General features: G+C 48.0%; 1 protein-coding gene across 7 annotated transcripts in view; it reads right to left on the reverse strand.

The window, feature by feature from the left end:
* HYCC2 (hyccin PI4KA lipid kinase complex subunit 2) overlaps window positions 1-26,385 on the reverse strand; it is a 1,329,865-nt gene that overhangs the window by 531,635 nt on the left and 771,845 nt on the right. For all 7 annotated transcript variants that reach the window (XM_069615445.1, XM_069615447.1, XM_069615449.1 and 4 more), the window contains one exon: window positions 24,606-24,686. In XM_069615445.1, the coding sequence (XP_069471546.1) occupies window positions 24,606-24,686 (81 nt within the window). The remainder of the gene's footprint in view (window positions 1-24,605; window positions 24,687-26,385) is intronic.

Raw genomic sequence — 26,385 nt, forward strand, 5'->3', positions numbered from 1 at the left:
CCGACAGGAGTTGAAACTTGCCCAGCAACTGCATTCCCAGGCCTGGCCTGTCTTCTCCTGCCCCCAGCAAAAGGAGATTACACCTCTCTGATTGTATTAGGGGAGGAGTACCTGGGGCTGCAGGAAAACAGAACAATGAACTTTCCTTGGCTCAGGCAAATGCTAAATCAGTGGTCGTAAATGGCTTCCTCTTGGAAGGAAATGGGAGGGGCACTGCCTCTGGGAGCCACCTGAGCTGGAGGCGGGGACAGACAGAAATTCCCCCATGTGCTTTGGAACCTAAACCACACCCATCTGGGCCAGAGCATAATTTTAAAAAGATGGATAATTCATAGTACGGAAATGTCAAAATTATGTAAATAATATAATTATTCCTGTGATTTTTCTGTGCACATTTTAAGAGGTGTTAGGACTCTGTGGTATGTTCTTGGGAGTAGTAGCGGAAAATAGGTTATTACTCCAAATGTAAGTATGTTAAAAATCTGACACTTCATCATCTGATGCCCATATTCCTTGCGCACATTTGTGTAAATTCTGGAAAAGTTTAGAGGTGGTGTTCTGGATGAAAAGGGCAGAATTCTGTCAGAAGTGGAAACATCTTACAAAGACAGGGATCATATGGTTTGGTGCTAGAGAAAATATGTTAACTGGACATATAATATTATCTATGTACAATTTTTCTAAATACGCATTTGGATCAAAAATAGATTTGTGTGCAAAGTGACAAGGGGAGTGTTCTTTCTGTATGCCATAAAAATGACACCGGATAACTCGCAACTCTGTTCTCCAGTGAGAGCACAGAAAATCTGCTAACCTATCAGGATCTTCAGAGGGTTGGGCATAGAAAGTCAGCCTTCCCACCCACTTTCAAAAGACATAAAAAGGACCACTGAAACCCAGGTAGGGACATTCACTTCTCACTTCAAACTGATTTCTTGCGAATAGCTTTGCCGGGAGACTCCAGACTTCAAATCCAGACAGATCCAGAGACCAGAACTTAGAATTCAGACTCCAGAACTTGAAGCAGAGGGGCCAATCCACAAGCTGAATCCTTTTCAGCAGGCCTCAAAATCTTTTGCAAACTATTCAACAGCCGGGCGAGCTGTTTGATTCTGGCTAGAACCCTGTGCCAGATCCATCTCCGGACCCAGAAAGCAGAGCTGTATCCAGAACCGCAGTTCCAGAAGACCCAGACCAGACCGCCGTGCAGTGCCAGACCCAGACCAGACAGCTGTGACTTCAGAACCACCCGCCAGGAGTCTAGTCCAAACCTGACCAGACCTTGACGGCCTATTTCATATTTATAGTGTGAGTACTCAGCCAGAACTGTGCAAAACCAATCAGTTTAAAATAATCTAATTAAACTATAGATTAATTTCCGTACAACTGCACACATTCTGCCTGTAATGGATTCAGAATATTTTTAGATTCGATACAAATCTGTAGCGGAGAATATTCGTTTTGGAAGGAGCTATAGTAAGGAGAAGTCCAGATTTTACATGAGGTGACAAACTCTTGTAAAAGACGTTTCATGGTTGATGAAGTATCTGAGAAGAAATCAGATTAAACATAGCCACATGGCCTGTCCACACGATTTCTTTTATTTATTTGTCACTTATTATGCACCTATACAATTGGCAAAACTGTTTCAAAGCGCCCACAGGGCAAACAGGGTGGGGACAGCGGAAAACAATGAATACAGCAAGGATAAATAATTGCAATAGTAGTAAAAACAAATAATGAGAATAAGGGAAGGGGAAGACAGACCTACTATGCCGTGTGAGTGTTCTGAACGTGTCCGTGCAGAGGGGCAGGGGTGAGGGATAAGGTGATTTGATGCTCATGGAGGAGTGCTAAGAAGAGAAGAACTTAAGTGTAACCACCGATGAGTGGGTGAGCCAAGTAAGTGCAGTAGAAAGAAAGACAGCGGCTGGGATGAGAGATGTGGTTGGGGGGTGGGGGGGGTGTCAAGGCTCAGAGGACACATAAGGGCGCTGCACATCTGTCACACTGCTGTAAGATTAGCAGAGAAGAGAGGAGGAGAATTACCAGGTTACTCACCGTAGTGACCACCTTACTCCTAGTCCATAGTCCCCTTTCCTCCTTACTTATGGGACATCTCTTCGTCCTGTGGGACGGGACCGGAGCACTTTGTAAAAAGCATCCAAATTTTTGTTAAAAAATGTGTCCCTCCTCTCTTTCCTGCGCGGGGCCCGGCATGCAGCCGTAACCCCGCCCACCTTGGCTTCTCCCCGCGCATCGCCCATCAGTCCTTTTCTATCGCAGGGTCAAAGACCCATTAGCAATAACAGAGGAACCTTATCAGAGGGGACGGCGGGCGGGCGCATGGAGGAAAGGGGACTATGGACTAGGAGTAAGGTGGTCACTACGGTGAGTAACCTGGTAATACTCCTACGTCCTGTCCCCTTTCCTCCATACTTATGGGAGATTCCCAAGCACTCCTTACAGGAACAATGGGTGGATTGAAATACCCCTTACTGAAACAGGTTCTTCAGCACAGTCTGGCCGAAATGAGCGTCAGCTCTAGAGCTCATATCGAAGCAGTAATGCTTACAGAAAGCAGATGGGGAGGCCCAAGTAGCCGCTTTTGCGATGGACACCCAGGTAACATACTTCTTAAAAGCAACCGCGGCTGCCTTGCCTCGCACCTGGTGTGCATGGATACCTTTAGGAGGTTTCAGCTTTTGGATGGTGAAAGATTCCGTGATACAGCCGGTAATCCATCTAGAAATGGATGCCTTAGACGCCGGCCTGCCCTGAGGCTTACCGAAGGTCACAAACAGTTGGTAAGAGCTCCGAAGCTCGGAAGTCCTGTCCAGATAGAACTTAAGAGCTCTTCGGACATCCAGGCAGTGTAGAACCCTTTCCGCCTCCGAGGCAGGCTTCGGAAAAAAGACCGGAAGGGAAATTGACTGATTCAGATGGAATTCAGTCACTACCTTTGGTAAGAAAGCTGGGTTCGTTCCCAGGACTACCTTGTCCTTGTGAAAGACCAAGAAAGGATGCTCCACCGACAATGCCTGGAGCTCACTCACTCTCCTCGCTGACGTAACGGCTACCAGAAAGGACACTTTCCAGGACACGTACTTGAGGTCAACCGTAGCCATTGGCTCAGGGTTTATGGCACAGCGCAGTCAAGACTACAGTTAGGTCCCAAGGCGGGTGCGGACTACGAACCGGAGGGTAGATGCGTGTCAAGCCAGCAAAATGTCTCTTCACCACCGGGTTAAAGAATAAGAACACCAGTCTGTAGAGAGGTAAGCGGAAATCGCCGAGAGATAAGTCCTGCAAGACAGAATATGAACCCCTCACTCTGCTAAGGAGGATACGAAGGATAGCACCGTGTCAATCGTTGCCACCCTCGGGTCCAATTCTTTCTCCAAACACCAATGACAGAACCTGAGCCATTTACTCTTGTATTGGGATCTGGTCGAGGGTTTCCTGGCTGCCTGGATAACGCGAATATTATCCGCAGACAAATCCAAATGCTCTAGAGACGTGAACTCAGGCACCATGCCGCCAAGTTGAGCGATTGTGGGGAGGGGTGCCACATCTGCTGTTCCCCTTGGTAAAGAAGATCAGGAGTTACTGGTAACCTGATCGGCGGACACACCAACAGGTGTTGAAGTTCTGAGAACCAAAACCTGGCCGGCCACCACGGAGCTATCAGTAGAAGAGAACAGTTGACCGAGCTCTTCAACTTCCAAATTGCTCGAACTAGGGGAAGAGGCGGGAAGGCGTAAGCTCTCATGTTGTGCCATGGGATCTCGAGTGCGTCCCCCAGAGAGGAGGCTCCCAGCCCCCCTCTGGAGGCGTACTGAGGAAGCTTCTTCTTTACCGCCGTGGCGAAGAGGTCCACCTCCGGTGTGCCCCAACGCGAGAAAATCCATGAGAGGATCTCCGCCATCAATTCCCACTCGTAGCTGACCACTGTCCGCCGGCTGAGGGCATCCGCAGTGCCATTCAGCTGGGCCGGAATGTGCACTGCAAGCAGCCAGACCCCATGAAGCACGCCCCACTCCCAAATATGGATGGACAGGTCCACGAGAGGGGGAGACTTCGTTCCCCCTTGCTTGTTTATGTAATACATTGATACCACATTGTCCATTCTTATGCGGACCACCTTGTTGACAATGAGAGGTGTGAACGCCTTGAGCGCCAGAAAAATCGCCAGAAGCTCCAAATGATTCATGTGCAGGAGCTTGTCCTGAGGTGACCAGAGGTCCGAGACCTGAAGAAGATCTAACGTCATACCCCACCCCAAAAGGGAGGAGTCTGTCGTGATCGTCACCATGGGGGTTGGGTCTTGGAACCCCACGCCCACTGACAGGTTGCTGAGAGATGACCACCAGTCCAGGTCCACTCTCATGGAATCCGGAATCATTATCCGCTTGGAATCCGGGTCCACAGCCTGACGCCAGGAACTCCGAAGAGCCATCTGGGTCCATCTCATTTTGAGACGAGCAAGAGGAAGAGCCAGTACACACGAGGCCATGAGGCCCAGAAGCCTCTGGAACCACCAGGCCGACATGGTCTCCGACTGCGTAAACATCTGACACGTGGCCAACAGATCCGCCATTCTGTCCCCAGTCAGATACACTCGGCAGTCGATCATGTTCCAATGAAAACCCAGGAAAGTCAGGTCCTGTGAGACCGTCATGGAGGATTTCCCCCAGTTCACCGACAGCCCAAGATGGAACAGGAGCTGAAGGAGAGACTGGAGGTTGTCCGCTGCTGCCAACGGACAAGGGCTGCGTAGGAGCCAGTCGTCCAAATAGGGATACACATGGATACCCTGGAGACGAAGATAGGCCGCAATCACTGACATCATCTTCGTGAAGACACGCGGCGCCGAACTGAGGCCAAAAGGAAGCACCCGAAACTGGAAGTGCTCCTCTCCCAAAGAGAAGCAGAGGTATCTCCTGTGTGGATTCCAAATCAGGATATGCATGTACGCATCCTGAAGATCCACCACGCTGAGCCAATCGTCCATCTGCAAAGAGGAGCGAATCTGGCCGGGCGTGATCATCTTGAATTTCTCTTGGGGTAGGAAAAGATTGAACTGGGAAAGGTCTAGGATGGTGCGCAGGCCAGTCTGGTTGGGTTTGGGCACCGTAAACAGCCGGGAGTAGAAGCCCTCCCCTCGCTCCCCAAGGGGAACGGGTTCCACAGCTCTGAGGTGCAGAAGTTTCTGAACCTCGGCCTTGAGGGAGGGTGAGCCCGACAGCTGAAAAGGAGGGTTGAGGGGTGGGGTAGGGGGTAAAGTTAAGCGGAAGCCCGCTCGAGCGACTGACCAGACCCGCCTGTCTTTTGTGATGGCCTGCCACGCCTCCCAATGAGACGCAATGCGTCCTCCCACCGGGGTCTCGTGCAAGCGCGGAAAACCCTCATTTGGCAGGCTTATCGGTGGCGGTGGCACCTGAACCTGATGAGGAGGCTGAGGAGCAGGAGAAATACCGCGTACGCTGTTGTCTACGCGGTTATTCCACACAGGAGTATCCACTCTGCAAGATTTGCGGTCATGGAAGCCCCTAAAACCAGAGGAAGGTCGACCTTGCGACAACGGTCTTTGAGACTTGAAGGGAGCTTTAACCAGAACAGACAATGATTTAGCCGTCTTAGTGCTATCTTTGGTTTTGGTGAGCTCTACATCAGTAGAAGAGTGAAAAAGCTCCTTACCATCAAATGGAAGGTCCAGAACCTTGTCTTGCACCTCCTTCAAGAACTTAGTGGCATGCAGCCACGTTTGCCGCGAGGTATCAACCCCAAGCATCAGACCCCGAGCCGAGGTGTCTACGTGATGAGCCGCAGCCTCCAGGAAATCCTGGGCCAAGACCCTGGCATCGGAAAGGCCTCCTCTGAAATCCTCCAATTTCTCAACCGTGATGTGCTCCTCAAACTCCGACAGACCTCTCCACATCCGCATGTTAGCTCCCGCCAAAATCAATTCTGCTTTGGCCTGCCTGAGCTGTAAGGCCGAATTAGCAAAGATTTTCCTCCCTGGGGAGTCCAGGAGCTTGTCCTCCTTTCCCTAGACCTGAGTAGCCGTCGCGGAGGAGGATGCTGCAGGCCTGGATTGCAACGTAGCCGCAGCCACCACTGTGGAGGAGGGAGGCGGACAAGACGACAAGGCCACTTCTTGCGAAGAATGCAGCCTGTACCTCGCGTCAATCTTTTTATTGACAAAAAGTTCCGAGTGTGGATTTTCCCAAACTCTTCGGACCTCAGCCAGAACGTCCTTCTGCAAGAACGGGCCGGTACGCTCCAAAGGAGACAAGGTGAACGCCCCAGAAAGCACGCCCTCCTGTGGAGCAGGTGCCTCGGGCACCGGAACATCTAAGAAACTCATGTCCAGCACCCGGTCATGGAAAGCTCTGATAGAGCGGGGAAGGTCCTTATTGTCCTGATCGCCTTGAGGGTCATCTGACAGGTCTGGATCCTGCTGAGCTGTGTCAGGCACTGCCTTGTCCACTGGGGACAATGGTGGCACAGGCGGAAGCGCAGGGGGAGGCACCACGGGCAAGGGAGGCGCCGGCGGGACCACCGTCGGAACGGCTGGACATATCTCCTTGAAAAGTCCTTTGAAATATTCCCTCATGGGGTCGGTGCGCATAAGCGCTTGAAATTTACTGAAAAAACGTCCTCAGGAGATTGTTTCGGAACCTGAGGAGGCCTCTCATGAGGTGGACAAATCCAGGGACGTAACGGAGAAGGGTGCCACACCAGCCCCTCCACCTACGAATCCACATAAATCAAGGGAGCCACCACCGCGGGCAACGAAACATTGTGCGGGAGAGGCATCCGGGCGTTCCAATCATAAACCGGCCGGTAAGGATGCGCACAAGGGACCTTAGGTTCACCCGAAGGACCGAACCCTACACCAGGGGCCGATGGCGTAGTTGTAGGGGTAGTACCTAAAATGGCCACCGTGGTCGTGGCGGGAACGGCCGCCATTTTGTCCTCATCTGAGGGGAACTGCGGCACGTGAGGAAGTGAGGCAGGGGTCCCCGTCGATGGGTCAGGGGTCTTAACTTTAGCCTTAACGTAAGGAACCTCAGCAGAGCCGGTACTATGAGGCCTGGAATGTTTCTGCGACATACCAACCGCCAACTGAGCCTTCGAAGGAAGGGCCTCGGCACTGCCGGTAAAAGAAGAAACTTTCTTCTTTGCCCCCTCAACAGATCTGGTGTCACCACAAGAGCGGGAACGGTGCGCTGTCACAGACAGGGCCTTGCCCGGCCCCTCAGAACTGTTGGTATCCTTAGCCTCTGTACGAGGGACCTCCGACCTAGGTCCGGTAGAAGCCTTATCGGCACGGGCCTCGAACATCCGTTCGGTAACCTCAAGCCCAGCCAAGACCTCGGGGCGCACCCCGGTTTTGTTTTTGAGGGAAGCCGAAAGAGCGGCCTCAGAGCAAGCTCCGGTACCCCACGACTCAGTAGAACTGGGTCTACAAACAGCCCCCACAGGAGGGGCCTCTGAGCGTACTCCGGTGGACACAGGCCCCTTACGGAGACCCTCGGAGAAAACTATGGTAGAATTATTAGGCCCGACAGGCACCTCAGGGCGAACCCCAGTAACAGAGCGATCAACGCCCCTCCCGGCTCGAGAGGGGTGCTCTGAAAAGTAAAGAACTTACCGGGCGTTTTTTCTTCTCGTCGAACGCCTGAAAATGCAAAGAAGGAGTCCGTCCGAACACCACCTCCCACCGCTCCAACCGACATTGAAGTGCCCGGACCGAAAGGGAGTCACAGTAAAAACAGGAGTCCCAACGGTGTTCCGGACCCAAACACTCTAGACAAAGAGGATGGGGATCCGCCCTCGCGAAGCGACGGTGACACGATGAACAGTCTGGAAAATCTAGTTTAAAAGACAGACAGACTAGTAAACGAACGCTAGCGAAGACAGACTAGTAAACGAACGCTAGCGAGAGCCAGAGAGGGGAAAAAGGGAAGAAAGTCTTCCGAGGATGCAAGTGCATCCGGCCACGATCGTGCGGAGAAAAGGACTGATGGGCGATGCGTGGGGCGGAGCCAAGGTGGGCGGGGTTACGGCCGCGTGCCGGGCCCCGCGCAGGAAAGAGGGACACATTTTTGAAAATAATGTGGATGCTTTTTACAAAATGCTCCTGTCCCGTCCCACAGGACGGAGAGATGTCCCATAAGTATGGAGGAAAGGGGACGGGACGTAGGAGTAGGAAGAGGTAAAGAGACAGGCCTTTGCGGAATCTTTAGGAGGTCTCGCTCAAGACGCAGAGGGTCAGGGGGACTGTTCCACAGGAGGGAGCCAGGCAAGGAAAGTGATCGCCCACCAGCTCTCTGTTTAGCAAAGAGTTTGTGCGGGAGGAACGGAGGAGTCTAGAAGGAGCGTATTTGAACAGAAAGAGTTGTATATGATAGAGGGATTTGAATTTATCCATGCAGGGACCAGGAGCCAGTGAAGGCTTTGTAGGCAGGAGAGATGCAGTCCCTGGACTTGAGGCCAAGGATATGTTTTGCTGCCCTATTCTGGATTAGCTGGAGGGGTCGCAGGGTGGAGGAAGGAAGATTAAGGAGGAGGCTATTGCAGTAGTCTAGCCTGGAGAGAACCAGAGCACGGGTGACATTGAGTTCTCATGGGGAAGATGAGGAAGGGGGAAGTCCCTTTGAGAAGGAAGAGCTGAAAGTGGGACTTCTTGACAATGTCCTAAATATGAGGGATGAAGGAAAGAGAGAAGTCTAAGATGACTCCGAGATTTCTAGCTGCGGTGGAGGGGGCAGGGGAATCCCATGGAGGAAGGCCAGAGTGCAGGGTAGAAGAATGGTGCAGGGGCCCCAATTGGAAAAATCTCTGTTTTGCTGGCATCAATGCAGAAGTCATTGGCAGTGCACCAGGCCGGGATGGCAGAGAGGCAGTCGGGGATGAAGGAGGGTGCAAGGGCGTCATTAGGAAGTTTGAAGAAAAGTTGTGTATCGTGAGCGTAGCAATGGAAGTTGGGGAAGAAGGAAGAAATGAGTTGTGCCAGCAAAGATAGGTATATGTTAAAGAGCCAGGGAGAAGGAATGGAACCCTGGTGGACGCCACAGGTAGGGGAGGAGAAAGGGCCCAGAATAGTTTTGTACGAACAGTGAGTTAGGAAGGAGGTACGCCAGGCCAGTGCCCGAGATGCCAAGGGTGTCATGGAGCCTTTTTATGAGGATGGAATGATTCACTGTGTCAAATACAGAAGAGATCAAGAAGGATGTGGACAGTAGGAGAGTTGGAGTCAAGGGATGCAAGCAGTTCTTCACGGGTGTTCAAGAGAGCAGTTTCCATGCCTCTGGATGCTCGGAATCCAGACTGGTGGTCATGTAGAGACCGGCCACAAGTTCGGTATGAGAGTTGAGCGAGGGGCAGCTTCTCCAAGCAGTTTTCCCTGGAAGAGGGTTTTGGAAATGGGAGGCTAGTTGGCTGGGCAGGAAGGATCTGCGGATGTTTTTTAAGGAGGGGGCACACAAGGAAGTGCTTGAGGGAAGATGGAAAAGAACCAGTAGCTAAGGAATGGTTGCAGAGATCAGCCAGAGTAGGGGCGAGAGAGGCGATATTATCCTTGATGGTTCTGGAGGAGCAAGGAGCAACCTGTTTGGATGAGACCTTCATGGAGTAAATAACTCTGGTGACTTCTTCAGGGGAGACCATAGTGAAGGAGGGGAAGGCGGAATAAGGGTGAATATGGGGTGTGGGGGGGGGTTGGTAGAGTGCATGAAAAGGCTGTTCAGTATGTCCTGGGTTTTGGTAGTAAAGTGAGAGGCGAGTGCATTGCAGAGGGCCTGGGAGGAGTAGGGGCAGAGAATGCTGCAGATGGGTTGGCAAGTTCCCTGCAGATTGTGAAGAGTTCAGCCATGTTGTTGGACACATTGAACACTCATACCTGAATGTGGGCTCTTTCTTTGGCATGGATGGAGAGTCTGTAGTGTCTCTGCATCAGGCGGCAGGCCAGTTTGTCATTGGGTGCGCCTGAAGTGTGCAACTTCCATTCAGCCGCCCTGCAATTATGTTTTTGGTCTGCAAGATCGGAATCGTACCAGGTGTTACGCTTGGAGGCAGGTTTCAGGCGGACCCTCATGACTGGGGCAAGGAAGTCAAGGGTGTTGGTGATGGAGTATGCTGAGGGCAGAGTCAGCGGAAACATCTGTTGGGTGGGCAAGGGGAAATTAAGATGGAAGAGAAGGCGGCAGCTGACCCTAGTTTCATCGGACGGATGTTCGTGAACAAGGTTGGCAGAGCTTTATGAGGATTTGTCACAGGGCCAAAGGGGCCAGGTGGGAGATTAGGAGAGAGTGGTGAGACCAGCAGAGAAGGGTGACCAGAGGAGAAGAGAGTGAGGTTGGGATGGATGATGGCATAAAGCATGTGTCCAGCAGAATGGGTAGGGCCAGAGGGAAGAATGTAGAAGGATAGGGAGGAGCAGAGGTCAAGGAAAAGGGTGGTTGCTGTGCAAGGAGAGTGTAGATGGATGTTAAAGTCACCTAGTAGAAGCAGGTTGGAGGTGGTGGAGAGTAGGGAGGAACAGAAGTCCGCCCACTCAGCTAGGGAAAGAGAAGAAGTGCCAGGGGGCCGATAGATGGTAGCAATGGTCACAGTGGAAGAAGGAGAGATTACCAATTTGCACACTAGGCTCTCAAATGACGAATACTGCTGAGTGGGTAGGATGGTAGAAGGAAGATTAAGGCAACTCCACCACCAGCACGGGGTGGTCAAGGTTTAGAGATGATCTTATAGCCGTCCGGGAGTAATGAGCTGGCGTTGAATCAAGTTTCCATGAGTGCAAGTATGTCCAGGTCAGGGGGCGTGGCTACAGAGCCATGAGATAGGAGGTGATCCCGTGGTGCTCCTGCCGATCCTTCATGATCCGGACAAAAAGCCAAATACTGAACTAGCTGCGACGTGCTAAATTGGGTATACACGCATTTCACCGCGGTATTTTTCATCGTGTGTTTTATCATCGCCGTTTTTATTTCGAAAAAAAACTCATTGTTTTTTTTGGGGAGGGGGTTAAAAAATGTAATATATGGTTGTGGGTGTAAAGGAAAAAAAAAAAAAAAAAAAAAAAAAAAAAAAAAAGGGGGCTTGGCGGGGTAACCCCGCCCCAAAAAAAACCCAAAAAAAACCGACTTTCGAGAAAAAAAACGGCGATGAAAAAACCTGCGATGAAAAATACTGCGGCGAAATAACGTAGAACCCTAAATTGATGCTGCATATGCATGAATATGCAGGGAACAACGTGAGCAGATTTTCGCAGTGATTTAGAACATGGTATGTATATCGTGAGCTGAAGCAGTATTGCGGGAGCCCGTCAGCGAACACAACAACAAAATGGCGACCGAATGACGACAAAGGAATCGCTCGCCGGACTACGGTAAAAGGGAATCGCTCGCCGGACTACGGTAAAAGAAAGGTTGTACCACGGACGAGACAATGCTTTGTTCAACTGATAATGTCAGACTGCAAGGAAGCGGGTAACAGATTTGAAGCTCTGCGCAGAGCGGTCGTGTACAAGAGCCTGGTAAACGTTGAAGACGGGGCTGGCGAAACGAAACTGGGTGACGCAGCACTTGCACCCGAGCTCTCTGCAAAGGAAGATGTGAAAGGGTGAGCTTTACAAAGAGCTCAGTAACCTTTCCGAGCTGTTTGAACATCGAAAATATATATCTGGCAGCGGACGCACTTACACAATCTGGGAAGGCTGATGTCAGTGGAAGAGATAAGAGGGGTTTGTTCGACGGCGGCCCGAAAGGAGACACCTCGCAGCGTTGTGTGACAGGCAGAACTGATACATTTGATGTTCCACAAGAAGATACAGTAGCATGCGAAGAGAGGCCCCGGACCGAGCATACTGAAGCTGTGCAATTGACTAACGTGAGGTGGCAGGCTGACCGCGGATACAACGCAGCCTATTTGGATTTTGGGAACCTCTCCATGCTGCCCGTACAATAACACGCGAGCGGTATGCAACTGAATACATAGCTGTAGGCACATTGGAAGATGAGCGGGGCACGCTCACAATGTATTAATAAACAGAAATAGCAACGCAGGACGTCGAAAGACCAGGAAGCAAAACTGCATAGAGCCATAGGTGTGAACCCTCTGGGAATCCCGATTTACTCCATTACTCATTTCTGAAGAGAGACTGCAACAGAGGTGCAGAAAGCGCAGACGGAGCACCCCAAGCAACAATATTGACCGAGCCTTAAGTGATAGGAGTCCGTCCTCCTAAGCACCCTAGGCACAATATGGTAACTACACTGAGCGAGACTGATACACATTGTGAGCAGTAAAGAAGGGTGGAAAGTTACTCACCAGTGGAGCACATCCTAACCCTTCCTGGCTGAGCCTTTAGTTCATGAGACTGGCAGGGCTGCATTATGCAACTGATAAAAATCAGACTCCAGCCATTCTGAACTGGAACAAACAGACATTGTGATGGCATCCAAGCTTCCCAAGACTAAAGGGAAGCAATCCACACTGGAGGAATTCCCAAAGACCCCACAGCCAACGGAAGGGGCCAGGAATAAAGACAGGAACCCACAAATAGACAACCCCAACGCGCAATGATCAGCAGATCCTGGACGCGATTGCAGACTTGAAAGCAACGTGGGAAACCAAACTAAAGGCAGCCATGGTCGAACTCAAGGCAACGCTGGAGTTTAAAGTGGGCGCATTACAAGAGGATGTCAACCTACTCAGACAAGATGCACGAACAATAGCAGAACGCACATGCGAGCTGGAGAAAGAAGTGACCACAAATACGGCTGCTCGTGCATCCCATGCCTCAGAGATTCACATACTGAATAGAGCAGAGGAAGCCGAAGGGCGCGCCCGGAGGAATAACATACGCATAGTGGGTCTTCTTGAGGGCGAGGAAGGACCTAACCCAACGGACTACATTGAGACCCTGTTGCTTCAGGAAATAGGAGGAGGGGCGGTCACTCAAGGGTTTGCAGTGGAGAGCGCACACAGAGCCCTCACAAGGAAACCAGCCCCTGGGGGTCCCCCCCCCCGAAGCCAATAATTGCCAAGATACTGAATTACCGAGACAGAGAAGATCCTGGAACACTTCCGGAAAGGTGGTACAATACAAAGAGCATCCGCGTCTTTCACAGAATATCCAGATTATACACTTCTGGTGCAGAGACAGCGATTGAACTATGGGACAGTGAAGAAGGCTACAAATAAATGCTGATGTACCCGGCAAAATTGAAAGTGTTTCACAAAACAGGGCCCTGTTCTTTGAGACCCCGGAGGATGCAACAGAGTGACTGGATGCCCAGAATTGCTGTTGGGAACAGACAGCCAGAAAGAGGGCGGAACGGATAAGTGAGACGTGATCCCAGAAGTCGAGGTGCTGTATAAACTGTGACATTGAGACTTTATTATAAGATAGGGCAATGTAGACCTGGAAGTAATAGGTTGTGGGCTGAGCATGCAGAACTGAATGGGCATAGCATAATAAGGCATAATAGCAGGAGGCACGATGGACTCACTCTTATACCCCTATAGATAGTTTAGTTGGGTTGCCGATAGTGTGTTAACCCCCTGCTGTGTCCCTAGTATCGGCACCGCCGAATAGGTACTAAATGCGGGAAGGCCTGAGATCCAGGGATGGAACTGGGCAACAGTTGGGAACGGGAATGTTTAGGGAGTTGGTGTGCTGTGGTTTTAATTATGGAACAAGCTTATGTCCATGCGCCGAAGCACAAGATACAGAAGATGAAAGGGGACAGGAGAAGAACTGGGTATGGATAATGATGGGGGACCTCAAGATCGTTACCTGGAATGTCAGGGGCTTAAATAGTTATTGGAAGATAAATAAAAATCATGATGTACCGGAGGAGGCAGAAAATAGATATTGCTTTACTACAAGAAACCCATCTCACAAGAGAAAAACAAGAGGTTATAGGGAAAAAATGGAAAGGTACCACTGTGGGGGCAACATACTCTGCATATGCTAGAGGGGTAATCACCTGGGTGGCACCGCATGTACCTTTTCAGCTGCTACAATCTGCGGTAGAGTCGGATGGGAGGATGGTGACAGTACGGGGACTAATAGAAAACAGAGAGGTGTGTATTATTAACACATATGCCCCGAACCAAGATGCTGTGGCCTACTTCAAGACCCTATACAGTAAAATAAGCCCACTCTTGGGGGGTGTGGTTATATGGGGAGGCGATTTCAACTGTACGCTAAATCCCAGGGTCGACAGGTCAGACGGGAAATTGGACAAACCAAACCCTGCAGCCAGAACCTTGCAGTCCTTGTTGAAAGACTTTAAGTTAGAAGACATGTGGAAGTTACACCACCCATATAATAGACATTACTCGCATTACTCGGCCCCACATAATTTGTATACATTGTTAGATTACATGTTTGCCTCCCCGGTAATGATAGGAGAGAAAGTGCATACTGAATATAGAGTGAGAATCCTTTCAGACCACTCACCACTGGTCTTAACATGGCAGTATCAAGCCTCCAGAGCTAGAATTCCTACGTGGCGGCTGAGAGTCGAAGCATTAAAAGACGGTGTTTAGAGGGGACCTGTGAGGGAGATTGTTGAGTATCTTGAAAACAATACTGGAAGCGTAAAGTCGGCCGGCACCCGATGGGAGGCATTCAAAGTGATGGTGAGGGGATCAGCGATTACTAAATCCAAAGGACTGCAAGGGGGCATATTGCAAGAACTGCAGAAGGCAGATGAGGAACTTGAGGCACCCACGCGCACTGAAGCCGACTCCCTAGCCAAGGCGGATACTATAAACCATTTACAGCAAATATGCGAAAGACACTGGGAGAGGCTATGCAACCTAAATTATAAAAAATACATAGAGGCAGCACGCCGGCAGAGAAACCGGGGAGGCTGTTAGCATGGTTGTACAAAAGCAAAACACCAAGACTGACCATCGGAGCAATACAGGGGGAAGGAGGGCAGATACTTGATACCCAGGAGGGAGTGAATGAAGGTTTCCTCGAGTTTTACAAATTATTGTCTGAAGATACAGATGAAGGAAAAGGCAGCGAGATAGTGGAAACACTGGAAGATATTGGCCTACCCAAATCGAGTGCTGAAGAGAGAGAGAGAGAACTTAGAGAGAGAATTTAGATGCCCCTATCACACTATAGGAACTAGGAGCAGTGATCGAGGAATTGCCTACTTGCAAAGCCCCGGGGGTGGATGGACTCCCTAGCGTGTTCTATAAAACATAAGACGGACGTGCTTCCCTCACTACTGGCCATGTTAAATGAAGCTCTCGAAATCGGAATGTTGCCAGAATCCCTAAGGGAGGCGATAATCATCCCGATTCTTAAACCTAACAAGCAGAGAATGGATCGCGGATCGTATAGACCGCTATCCATGCTGAACCAGGACAGTAAAATACTCACTGCTGTGTTGGCCGGGAGACTGAGACGGGTCATAAGCAAACTTATGCACCTTAATCAAACTGGGTACGTCACACATAGAAGTATATCAGACAATTTTAGGAGGCTTCACAGGGTCATAGAGCAGACAGAAGGGGAGTCGCAATAGTTTCAGTGGATGCAGTGAAGGCCATTGACTCTGTGACATGGCCGTGGCCGATAGCAGCGTTACAGGAATATGGTATAGGGCCTGAGTATCTAAAATGGGTTAAACAATTATATGGCTCACCACTAGCCAGAGTTTAGACAGGAGCGGTCATTTCGGAAAGGCGGCAACTTGGAGGTACCAGACAGGGGTGCCCTTGGTCCTCGATGCTATATATCCTTGCATTAGAGCCCCTAGCGATATACCTCAGACAACAGTATGGAGAGGTGGGGATTTTCACGAAAGGAGGGCCACACCCAATATCGTTGTATGCAGATATGTTTTATTTAAGATACCCGGAGGAAAACCTGCAATACATCCTAGAAGTAATGGAGCGATTTGCGTTGCTCTCGGGCATCGCAGTCAACCCCAAAAAATTGTGCACATTTCCCAAGGGCAGATATAAAGGGATCCCTCGGGAGTATCTACCCATTCTACAAATACCCTGGGAGACCAAAACCATGAGATACCTAGGGATAGATATCTATCCCACAGTGGAGAACGAACAACCACAACACAGAGAAGGCAATAACAAATATTGAGAACAGTATGAGATTCTGGTCTAAGCTCCCTTTGGCCATGCTAGGGAGAGCGGCCCTGTTGAAAATGGTTGTATTACCAAGGCTGATACACTTTTTTGGAAATATAGCATACATGATAACTAAGCGATTCTTTACCAAACTCCAGAGCATATGCAGAGGCTTTATCTGGCACAACACTAGGGATAGGATAGCCCTGTGGAAAATACAAAACACATATGACAAAGGAGGCATAAAACTTCCCAATTTTGAGGTCTACCACTGGGCCAGCCAGCTACAATATGTGGTCAAATGGCTATCGGAAGACCCAACAGCGGAGTCCAGACTGCTGAGGTCATAGTGTCCCCCATTCTTCTTTAAAGAATGGATATGGTTGCCCAAATCAGAGCTAAAGGGGTGACCGAGAATGTTGGAATTGGGATGGCATATGTGGCGGAAGGCTTGCCAGGCCATGGAGAACCCGTGCCCCCCGCAGATAGCACTAATCAAAGGGGACGTGCAATTGAGGAAAACGATATGCATGCACTGGGAATCGGTGGGTATTGCAACAATAGAAGACATGGCACAATACTGGAATTTAATGCATTGGACGGCCCTACATCAAGGGCAATATATTACATATACTAGACTGGCGCGACGGTTGAAAGAAACATGGTCTGAAATAGTGCTGGAATACCAACCAGATAATGCCATTGAAACAATCTAGGACATTGCAGAGGGAGGGCACAAGGTTTCCCGAATCTACGACTGCCGGTGAGTAGGGTTGGGAAAGAGGTGACCCAGCGGGAGTGGGAAGAGGAAGTAGAGGAATGTATGAATGATGGGCTGTGGGAGAGAGTTCATAGGTACCATAAGAAGGTGTCCAGAAATGCAAAGTTGCAACAAATCAAGCTATACGTAACTCAGAGCGTACATGACCGCCCCCCAGAGGATTTAAAAACGCAGAAATACAATCATGTCCCAAATGCGGAGAAGTGAATGCGGAAATAACCCATATGTTCTGGGCATGCCTGGAAATTAGTACATTCTGGAAAGAAGTGGCCCACCCCTGACAGAAAAGGGGATCACGCTAGATGTGGAATCGGTGTGGGCATGTATCTTGGGGGGTTTCCAAGACCACGCAAGCTAAAGCATGTGGGCAAACTTAAAGACCTGGCTTACATACTGGCCAAGCGCAGGATTGGCATGGGCTGGAAAGCGTGCAACAGGCCAAAAGGTAGAGGTGTGGTGGAATGACCTCAAGAAGTGGGCTGAAACCGAAACGGTGGTATGGACTGAAGCAGCCAAAAAAAAAAAGTTTGGGAGAAGTTAGGATGTATATGCGGCGGGCAGAAAACATAGAAGCCAAATGCAGGAGGCAAAGAGGGCCTATCTCATACCCCACCAGGTAGAGTAGTTAGGTTGCTAGTAGTGCAGCAACCTCCTGCACCGATATACAGGGTAGGACAAGATGCGGGAAGGCCTGAGATCCAGGGATGGAGCTGGGCTACAGTTGGGGACCGGGAGGGGCGAGTGTTGGGCGTTTGTAGTGTATATGAGTAGGGTTGTAGGGGTAGTTCGGGAACGAGCTTGCACCCATGTGCCTCTGTGCATGATTCACGCCAAGTACACCTGGAGTGAAGGACAAGGAGGGAGGAAGGGAGGTGGGACGGGATATGGATGATAATGGGAGACCTTAGAATAGTAACCTGGAATGTCAGAGGACTCAACAGGTACCTGAAGAGAAACAAGGTAATGATGTACCTGAGAAGGCAAAAAGTGGACATAGCCCTATTGCAAGAAACACACCTCACCAAAGAGAAACAAGAGTTGGTAAAGAAAAAGTGGAGAGACACCACCATAGAAGCAACATACTCCGCATACGCCAGGGGAGTAATCATTTGGGTGGCGCCACATGTGCCCTTCCAGATGCTACAGGCCAAGGTGGAGCCGGATGGGAGGATGATAGCGATTCAGGGGCTGCTAGAGAATAGAGAATTGTGCATTATAAACACATATGCCCCAAACCAAGATACGGTGGCCTATTATATAGTAAGATCAGTCCCCACATAGGAGGAGCGGTTATATGGGGGAGGGGACTTCAATTGCACACTGAACCCCAAAATGGACAGATCAGACACGAAACTAGACAAGCCCACCCCGCAGCGAAAACGCTACAAGCCCTGCTGAGAGACTTTGGGCTGGAAGACATATGGAGGCAGCAACACCCGCATGAAAGGCACTACTCACACGACTAGATCACATGTTCGCCACTCCGGAGCTTGTGGGGGAAATTACAGGTTCAGAATATAAGGCGAGAATATTATCGGACCACTCCCCTCTGGCTCTGACGTGGCGACATCAGCCCCCCCCCCCCCCCCAGAGCCAGGATCCCAACATGGAGGCTTAGAGCCGAGGCATTGAAGGACACTGCATTCCGAGAAGACCTAAGGGAGGAGATAATTGGGTATTTCTAAAATAATACAGGAAGCGTGGAGTCAGAGGCTACCCTATGGGAGGCCTTTAAGGTGGTAGTGAGGGGGGGCGGCTATATCTAAATCTAGAGGGCTCCAAGGGGGTATAGTGCGACAGCTACAGGAGACAGAAAAGACACTAGAAGCATTTATGAAAAGAGGGGGCACCTCACAGGAGGACGCCGAACATGTGAGCCAATTACAACAGTCATCTGCTGGGCTCTGGGAGAGGTTATGCAACCTGAACTTTAAAAAATACATTGAACGACAACACGCAGGGGGAGACAAACCAGGGAAGCTGCTTGCATGGCTATACAAGAACGAGACACCAAGAACAGCAATTAGAGAGAGAATGGGAGAAGAGGGACAAGTCTGGAATACCCAGGAGTGTGAACGAGAGATTCCTTAGATTCTACAAACACCTCTATGAAGATATAGGAGAGATGGCAGAGCAAGAGACTTAGGAACGCTAGAAGACATTGGACTACCTAAATTGAGTGAGGAAAATAGGGAGAACCTAGATGCACCAATCACAATAGAGGAATCAGAGACAGTGGTAATACATTTGCCCACGAGCAAAGCCCCTGGGACAGACGGGCTCCCCAGCGAATTCTATAAAACGTATAGACTAGAAGTGCTCCCCCCGCTAATGGCAATGTTAAACGAGGCCTTCGAGAAAGGGAAACTGCCGGAATCTCTGAGGTAGGCAGTAATCATTCCACTCCTTAAACCTGACAAGCCAAGCACATACTGTGGGTCGTACAGACCACTATCCATGCTAAACCAGGACAGTAAAATCCTCACGTCTGTGCTAGCGAATAAACTTAGGCGGGTAATAAATAAACTCATACACCCCGATCAAATCGGATATGTCCAAGGTAGAAGCATATCTGGTAACCACAGGAGGCTCCACCATATTATAGAACAGGCACAGGGCGACCCAAGTGAAATAGCAGTATTCTCGCTAGATGCAGTGAAAGCCTTCGACTCAGTAAAGTGGCCTTGGATGATGGAGGCCTTGAAAGAATACAGGATGGGACCAGGGTACCTGCGGTGGGTGAAAATGGTGTATAGCTCCCCAACAGCCAGGTTCAAAACGGGAGCGATAATCTCAGATAAATGGCAACTCAGCAGAGGCACGAGACGGGGCTGTCCATGGCCTCCGATGCTGTACATCCTTGCACTAGAACCACTAGCGATCTGCCTGAGACAGCAGTACAAAGAAATAGGGGTTCACCCTAGGGGGGGACCGCACTTGATATTGTATGCAGATGATATGCTGTTATACCTGCGGTTCCCAGAGGAAAACTTGCAATACATCTTGGAGGTGATGGAGCGCTACGCAAATCTTTCGGCATAGTGGTGAACCCCGATAAATCATGCATGGTCCCCCTAGGGAGCTATACAGGAGTCCCGCAGGAGAACTTACCCATCTTGCAGATAGCCTGGCAGACCAGGACATTCAAATACCTGGGAATTAACATATATCATACGATTGCAGACGAGCACAAATACAACACGGAAAGGGCAGAAGAAGGTATCAAGAATAGCATGGGGTTCTGGGCAAAGCTCCCCCTAGCCATGGTGGGAAGGGCGGCCTTGCTTAAGATGGTGGTCCTGCCGAGGCTACTACATTTTTTCATAAATATCCCACACATGTTGCCCAAATGCTTCTTTATTAAACTCCAGAGTTTATGCAGAGGCTTCCTGTGGCACAATTCCAGAAAGAGAGTAGCCCTATGGAAATTACAGAATACTTATGATAGAGGGGGTATAAAACTGCCGAACTTCGAGATATACCACCTGGCAGCGCAGTTACAATATGTCACTAGGTGGCTTTCGGAAGACGAGACAGCAGAATCTAGATTGTTGAGGGGCGAATGCGACCCTTACTTCCTAAAAGAACTGATATGGCTACCCAAACCAGAGATGCATGGGTGATCGAGATTGCTGGAACTGGGCTGGAAGACGTGGCACAAAGCGTGCCGAGCTATGGGAAACCCGACCCCATGCTCCCAGCAGGCGCCACTTGTGGCACTATGCGGGGTGGATGAGCAACTGAGGAAAGGGATCCGCAAATACTGCGAGGCGGTAGGCCTAGCGACCTTGGGAGACACATGGCAAGAGGGGAAGGCACTGGACTTCCAAATGATAATGGATGAAACTGGGATACATACGGGGCAATATATTACATATACCAGAATAGTTATACGGGTGAAGGAAAAGTGTTCTGAAATAGCACTAGCAGAACAACCTGATACTGCCATAGAAACGATGTATGATATCTCGGAGTGAGGACACGAAATATCCCGGATTTACGAACTGGTGATGTCCAGAGTGGGTAAGGAGCTGCTCCAATTGAGACGGGACTGGGAGGAGGAAGCCGGAGAACCTATGCAAGATGGGCAGTGGGAAAGAGCTCAGAGATCTCATAAAAAGGTGTCCAGGTATGCGAGGCTACAGTAGATTCAGTTATATGTCACCCATACGGCGTACATGACGCCTCAAAAGATTGCCAGATTTGGGAGTACAGAAGTACAAAAATGCCCCAAGTGCGGGGAGGTGGATGCCGGGATGATCCATATGTTCTGGGTGTGCCCGGGGGTGGAAAAATTCTGGGATGAAATCAGGCTACGACTATCTGGAAAGGGAATCAAGCTAGATGTGGAATCCGTATGGGCATGCATGATGGGGGGGGGGGGGGCTTCACCAAACCACGCAACCTGAAATACATATGCAGACTCAAGGACCTGGCTGACATTCTGGCCAAAAAGAGAATAGCCATGAGCTGGAAAGCAGCCTATAGACCCAGACTAGAGGTATGGTGGAACGATCTTCTGAAATGGGCAGACGCCGAGCCAGTAGCATGGAATGAGGCAGCCAACAGGGGGAGGAAGATTAAGTGGGACCTCTGATAGCATGGAGGCAAATGGTAGCCACATTATCGGGATCCTCCCATGCCAATTCCAGTGAGTGCGACATGCCCGAGAACGGCGAAGGGTATTAACCCCAAGAGAAGGGAAGCCCAAAGAACTGAGGTGGAAGCACGAGATAAAGAGGGGGGAGGGGGAAGACAGTAATAAATAACACGCAAATGTATGCTAAAAAGCTTGTAACTGAAAATGTCGGGGGTGCTGGTTAAGTTTTGTTTGTTGTAAAAAATAATTTAAAAAAATTGTTTAAATAGTTAGTGAATCACTGTTAAGCACGATTTCCTGGGCAGTTCCACAAGAGCGTGGTGCTAGAGAGTCAAGAGGGACTGGGGGGAGAATTTTCGTCATCCCAGTGGGTGCAGCATAAAGAGGGTTACCAGACATTTGGTAAAAAAAAATTGGTCGACCAGACAAATGGTTGAACCAATTTGGTCGAAAACCAAATTGTCTAATTTTTTATTTTAACCCTTTTTTTAAATTTTTTTGGGGGGTCCCCCCAACCCCTTTTTTTTCTCTAAAAACCCCTTTTTTTACAAAACGAAAACCCGAAAAATAAATATATAAATTAAAAAAAAAATTCGGCCATTTGGTTTTCGACCAAATTGCGTCGACCAAATTGCAGTCGACCAGTTTTCAGTCGACCAAATGACTGGACACCCATAAAGAGTATAAAGAAAGTGAATAGTGTTGAAACTTCCTTAAAAAGGAACTACAAGTTTTGTTGGAAATTATAAGAAACATTGGGGAACCAGTTAAGAGAAGGAAGGTCCACGAGGATCCTGAAGAATTGCTTGGTTGTTATGAAAAGTATGTAACTTTTACTTTGAGAAGATTTAGTGTCTATGAGACACTTTGCATCCAGGAGAAGGTAGTCATTCTCTTGCGTCACGATCAGAGCCTGGACTTTGATATTGTTTATTCTAGTGACAGGGAGCGCACAGGAGCATTTGGACTGTCACAGACTAGCTGACGAGCACCCGAGTTTTTTTAGTTTAGGTAGGGAAATCCCATTAGAGTTAAGGACAGATACGTTTATCTTTTCTTTGAGAAAAAAAAGTCTATAGCAACCAACTTGGTCAGTCGCTTCATTCCTTGTGGCCACATGATACACTCCCATATTAAAACTATCGGTGGACAAGGTTTATTGGAGGTGGAGCAGCTGCATTGTGGTGTTGGGAGTAAATCTCTGCATGTATGGCTCAGAGGTGTATCACACAGGCAGTGGGAAATGCTTAAATAGTGTGTTGGTCTTCACGTTTGGGTTCACTCCTGTTTAACAGTAATGCAGAAGAAATTACATCCAAAGCATGACTGTTTCAGTAAGGTCAATGGGTCTTCAACTGGGGAACAGCCCATTTGACACTGTAGTTAAGTGAGCGCTAAAGAATCCTCAAATGTCCTGTGGGCATGTCTTAGGATAAACTAACTTCCGATATGTCTCCTCTAACTCATTACCATAGACCAACTGCTTGCTCCATTTGGGAAGGTACAGGAGGGGGGTAGAAATTGTAATGCCCTTTTAACATTATTTAAGCTACACTCAACAAGCACAGGAGGTTTGCCATCTTTAGGTACTGAGGTAGCCTTCGGACAACCAGAACCAATAGTTTGGAATCGAGACCCTGGAAGGAGATTAACTTGGGCCCAAAAAATCAGATTTGATGGAGGCGAACACACTGTTTCAGAGGATTTGGTGCCTGGAGAAATCTGATCAATACCAGCAAGGCTTGAACACCTTTTTGGCCTCATCAGGTTTGAATAACTAGTCTATTACTCAAGTACTCTGGCCAGAGAAATAGAAGCACTCCCTTCCAGAAGTACTAACCTGCGTTTGCTTCTCAGTTGACTACTGGTAAATTGGGAATATTAAGCATTTTCCAACCTTTCAAAAATGATACTGTTGCCTTTAGTACTGGTCAACTCACATGAGCTGGCACCAGGTCCTCAGAGATCTCTAAGCGAAACTGCATGAAAAGATATGCCACACAGGCTCGGCGACGGTCAGCTGTAGAGAAAATCCAATACATTGCTTGAATCTGGTTATACACGTCATGCAGCAAAGACGGCAGTATAATTTGAACTCCTGGAGCTAATGTTTAACCACAGAAATATGTTAAAGACCAATTACAACAATGATTCTGAGGAAAAAAGCCCTACCCCAAACCTTCAAATGCAGCAACAAGTGTTCATAGTTGACTATAAAGGGGAGGAAGCAGCTGCAAAATGATTACTGACCTGCTGATGGTTGGAAAAACAGGAATAAAGAGTTATGGTAGGATGCTACATGCGTAGGGGGCAAGAACGGCGAGCAAGGGGATTCGCCGTGCAGAGCCCATTCTAAAATCTTTAATGTGACAGCACATCTTTTACAAATGCTTCTAGCCATGCCTGGCAATGCAGGCATATCCCAACCAAGCTGGGAAGAATAGGTAACACAGAAATTAAAAGTACATAGTCATGCTTTAGTCATACCTAAGTTTTTAGGCATGTTCAAACAATCCTACTGTAGATTATAAGACCCTCTAATGAATGGTAACATTTGGCAAAATTTTGAAAAATCTAAAATAAATTACAGAGGAATTTCTGAAAGGGTTGTCACCATTATCTATGATTTTTAAGCTATTTAAAAATTATGAGAACAAAATGTACTACTAACCTTAATTAGGTTTTATGGAAGTTCATTGAACTTCTGTCCACCTAATTTTTTAATTCCATAATTGAATTTTAGTACCAATTTTTATGGTATGCTTTTTAAATATTATATGAGTGTTGTATCTGTAATTCAAGAAACGCTTGTTACCTTTGGAATTATTCTGAGTAGTAGAAAAATCTGATGCCGTAGCAAGATTCAAACTGACATTTGCCAAAAAGAAAACATTTCAAACAGACTTTCTTCCAGTTTTATCTTTGACTGAACTATTTCGATTCTCTTCACCTACTACAATCCAAGCACCTCACCTGTCCTTAATTCTGCCCCACCACAATGCAGGATTTTCTAAAGCAACTGCACAGCACTAGCCAAACTATTATCTATTTGGAGTCATTTCTAAGAGCTTGCCCTGTGTGGAATTAGTCACTCACCTCATGGTAGATTGAGGGCTTGGACAGCGATGGGATGGTGAAGGATAACACTTTATTGTTTCCATCTTTGTCAGCAATTTCCTAAACAAGAAAAATATTAACAAAATGCAAAGATGTTCAATATACCCATAGTAACCGTCAAACATGTTATTCCATCAATGAAGAAATCCACAAAGCACCTGGAAGATATTTCACACAAAGACTTCTTAAGTAGTAGCACATTAAGTTGCAAATGTTTGACTATTTAATTAACACTAGTAGTAACTTTGTTCTTAATTAGTTGTATTGTAAGTTCTTTTCATCATCAGAAGAAATTACTCGTCTCCAGCTATGGCTCGTAACACCCTGGGCATTAGCTTTACTTTTTTTGAAAGATGCCATCGTTTGAGAACCATAGTTCCAGCAAATTAACTTTTTTCTTCTCAGCGTGGGATCTTTCATAGATTCACATATTTAGAATGCCTCCACCAGCAGTGTACGTAGTGAGGAGAAGTAGCATGACAAAGTAACACAATCTCTAACTTCTAACGCAACAGATGCTAAAGCAGTGTTTGGCTCACCCACAGTCTCAGCCGTGGGATCGGACTCCATGCAGTAATGATTTGTAAGGATATGTAGTGTCCATCTGGTTGCCGTAGGCAGATGCAGTGTATCAGTTGCTGGCATGGAACCTAGAGGTGGCTGATCTGCCTCTTGAGGAACGTGCGGTTATCTTTGACCTTAAATCAGACTATTAACCGTACCAAGATATATAGGATACACTGTGATATACAGTGAAAACAAAATGGTTGAATTGGTTTTTAAGTTTGAATTAGTCAGTTACAAAGTTATACTTATTTTGATATTTGTTACTGTAGGTAGACAGTGTGGGTTCACCTGAAGAAGGATCTTAAATCTGAACGGTGTCGTGATAGGATGAAATGCCACATAAGAAAAAACACTTGAGTTTTTCATCCACAAAAGGGGTAATGAAATTCATGTGAAAACTTATAACATGTTGTGTTTACAAATTGTGAAAACTACATTAAGTTTGGATATATGAGATACCTTTTCACTGATCATATTTAATAAATGTCTGAATTTGACCACAAGAGCATTTTTTTTTTTAACACTTTATTTTTGGATCAAGGGCATACAGATACCAGAGGAAAAAAAACAGCACAGAATAATTAAATTATCGTTACTGTACAGCCTCTCTCTCATTCTGATATTGTTCAAAGATGGTCGAAGTCTCTTAGCCTTTGAATGGTCTCATTTTTCAGAGCCTTCACCCATTTCCCAGCTCCCACCTCCCCATGCCCACCCCCTCTCTGCTTTAACCATAACTTCAAGAGCTTTATTTTACAATAAAGAACATTTTTGGAATTTCTTTTGTATGTATTGTATGTATTGAAAAAAACTTCTTTAGATTACATCGAGTTGTGATAATATATTAGGGGTTCCTACGAAAGTGCATGGGTCCCTCATCCAGGCTAGATGAGCACGATTTTTGTATAGTTTACAATTCTGTAGCCAAGGATTTACCCAGTGCACCAGAAGACACTTCATATTTATAAAGCAAAATATATTTTTCTCTTATTTGCAAAACAGCAGTGCATCCCTACACTTTTTTTTTACATTCTTGGGAGGATAACTTGTGTAGCCTCCTGAAAAAGCATTCACTTGCTTGTTTAACTCCAGCGTAAGATCTAGAAAGATTTGTTGTCCAGGGTAACTACACTTTTTCTAATCCGTGATTTGCAACAATTGCACATCTTGGTAGCCTTACACCGGTCTCAAG

Source organism: Ambystoma mexicanum, chromosome 9 (assembly GCF_040938575.1).
Source record: "Ambystoma mexicanum isolate Mex_15411 chromosome 9, UKY_AmexF1_1, whole genome shotgun sequence".
Lineage (NCBI taxonomy): Eukaryota > Metazoa > Chordata > Amphibia > Caudata > Ambystomatidae > Ambystoma > Ambystoma mexicanum.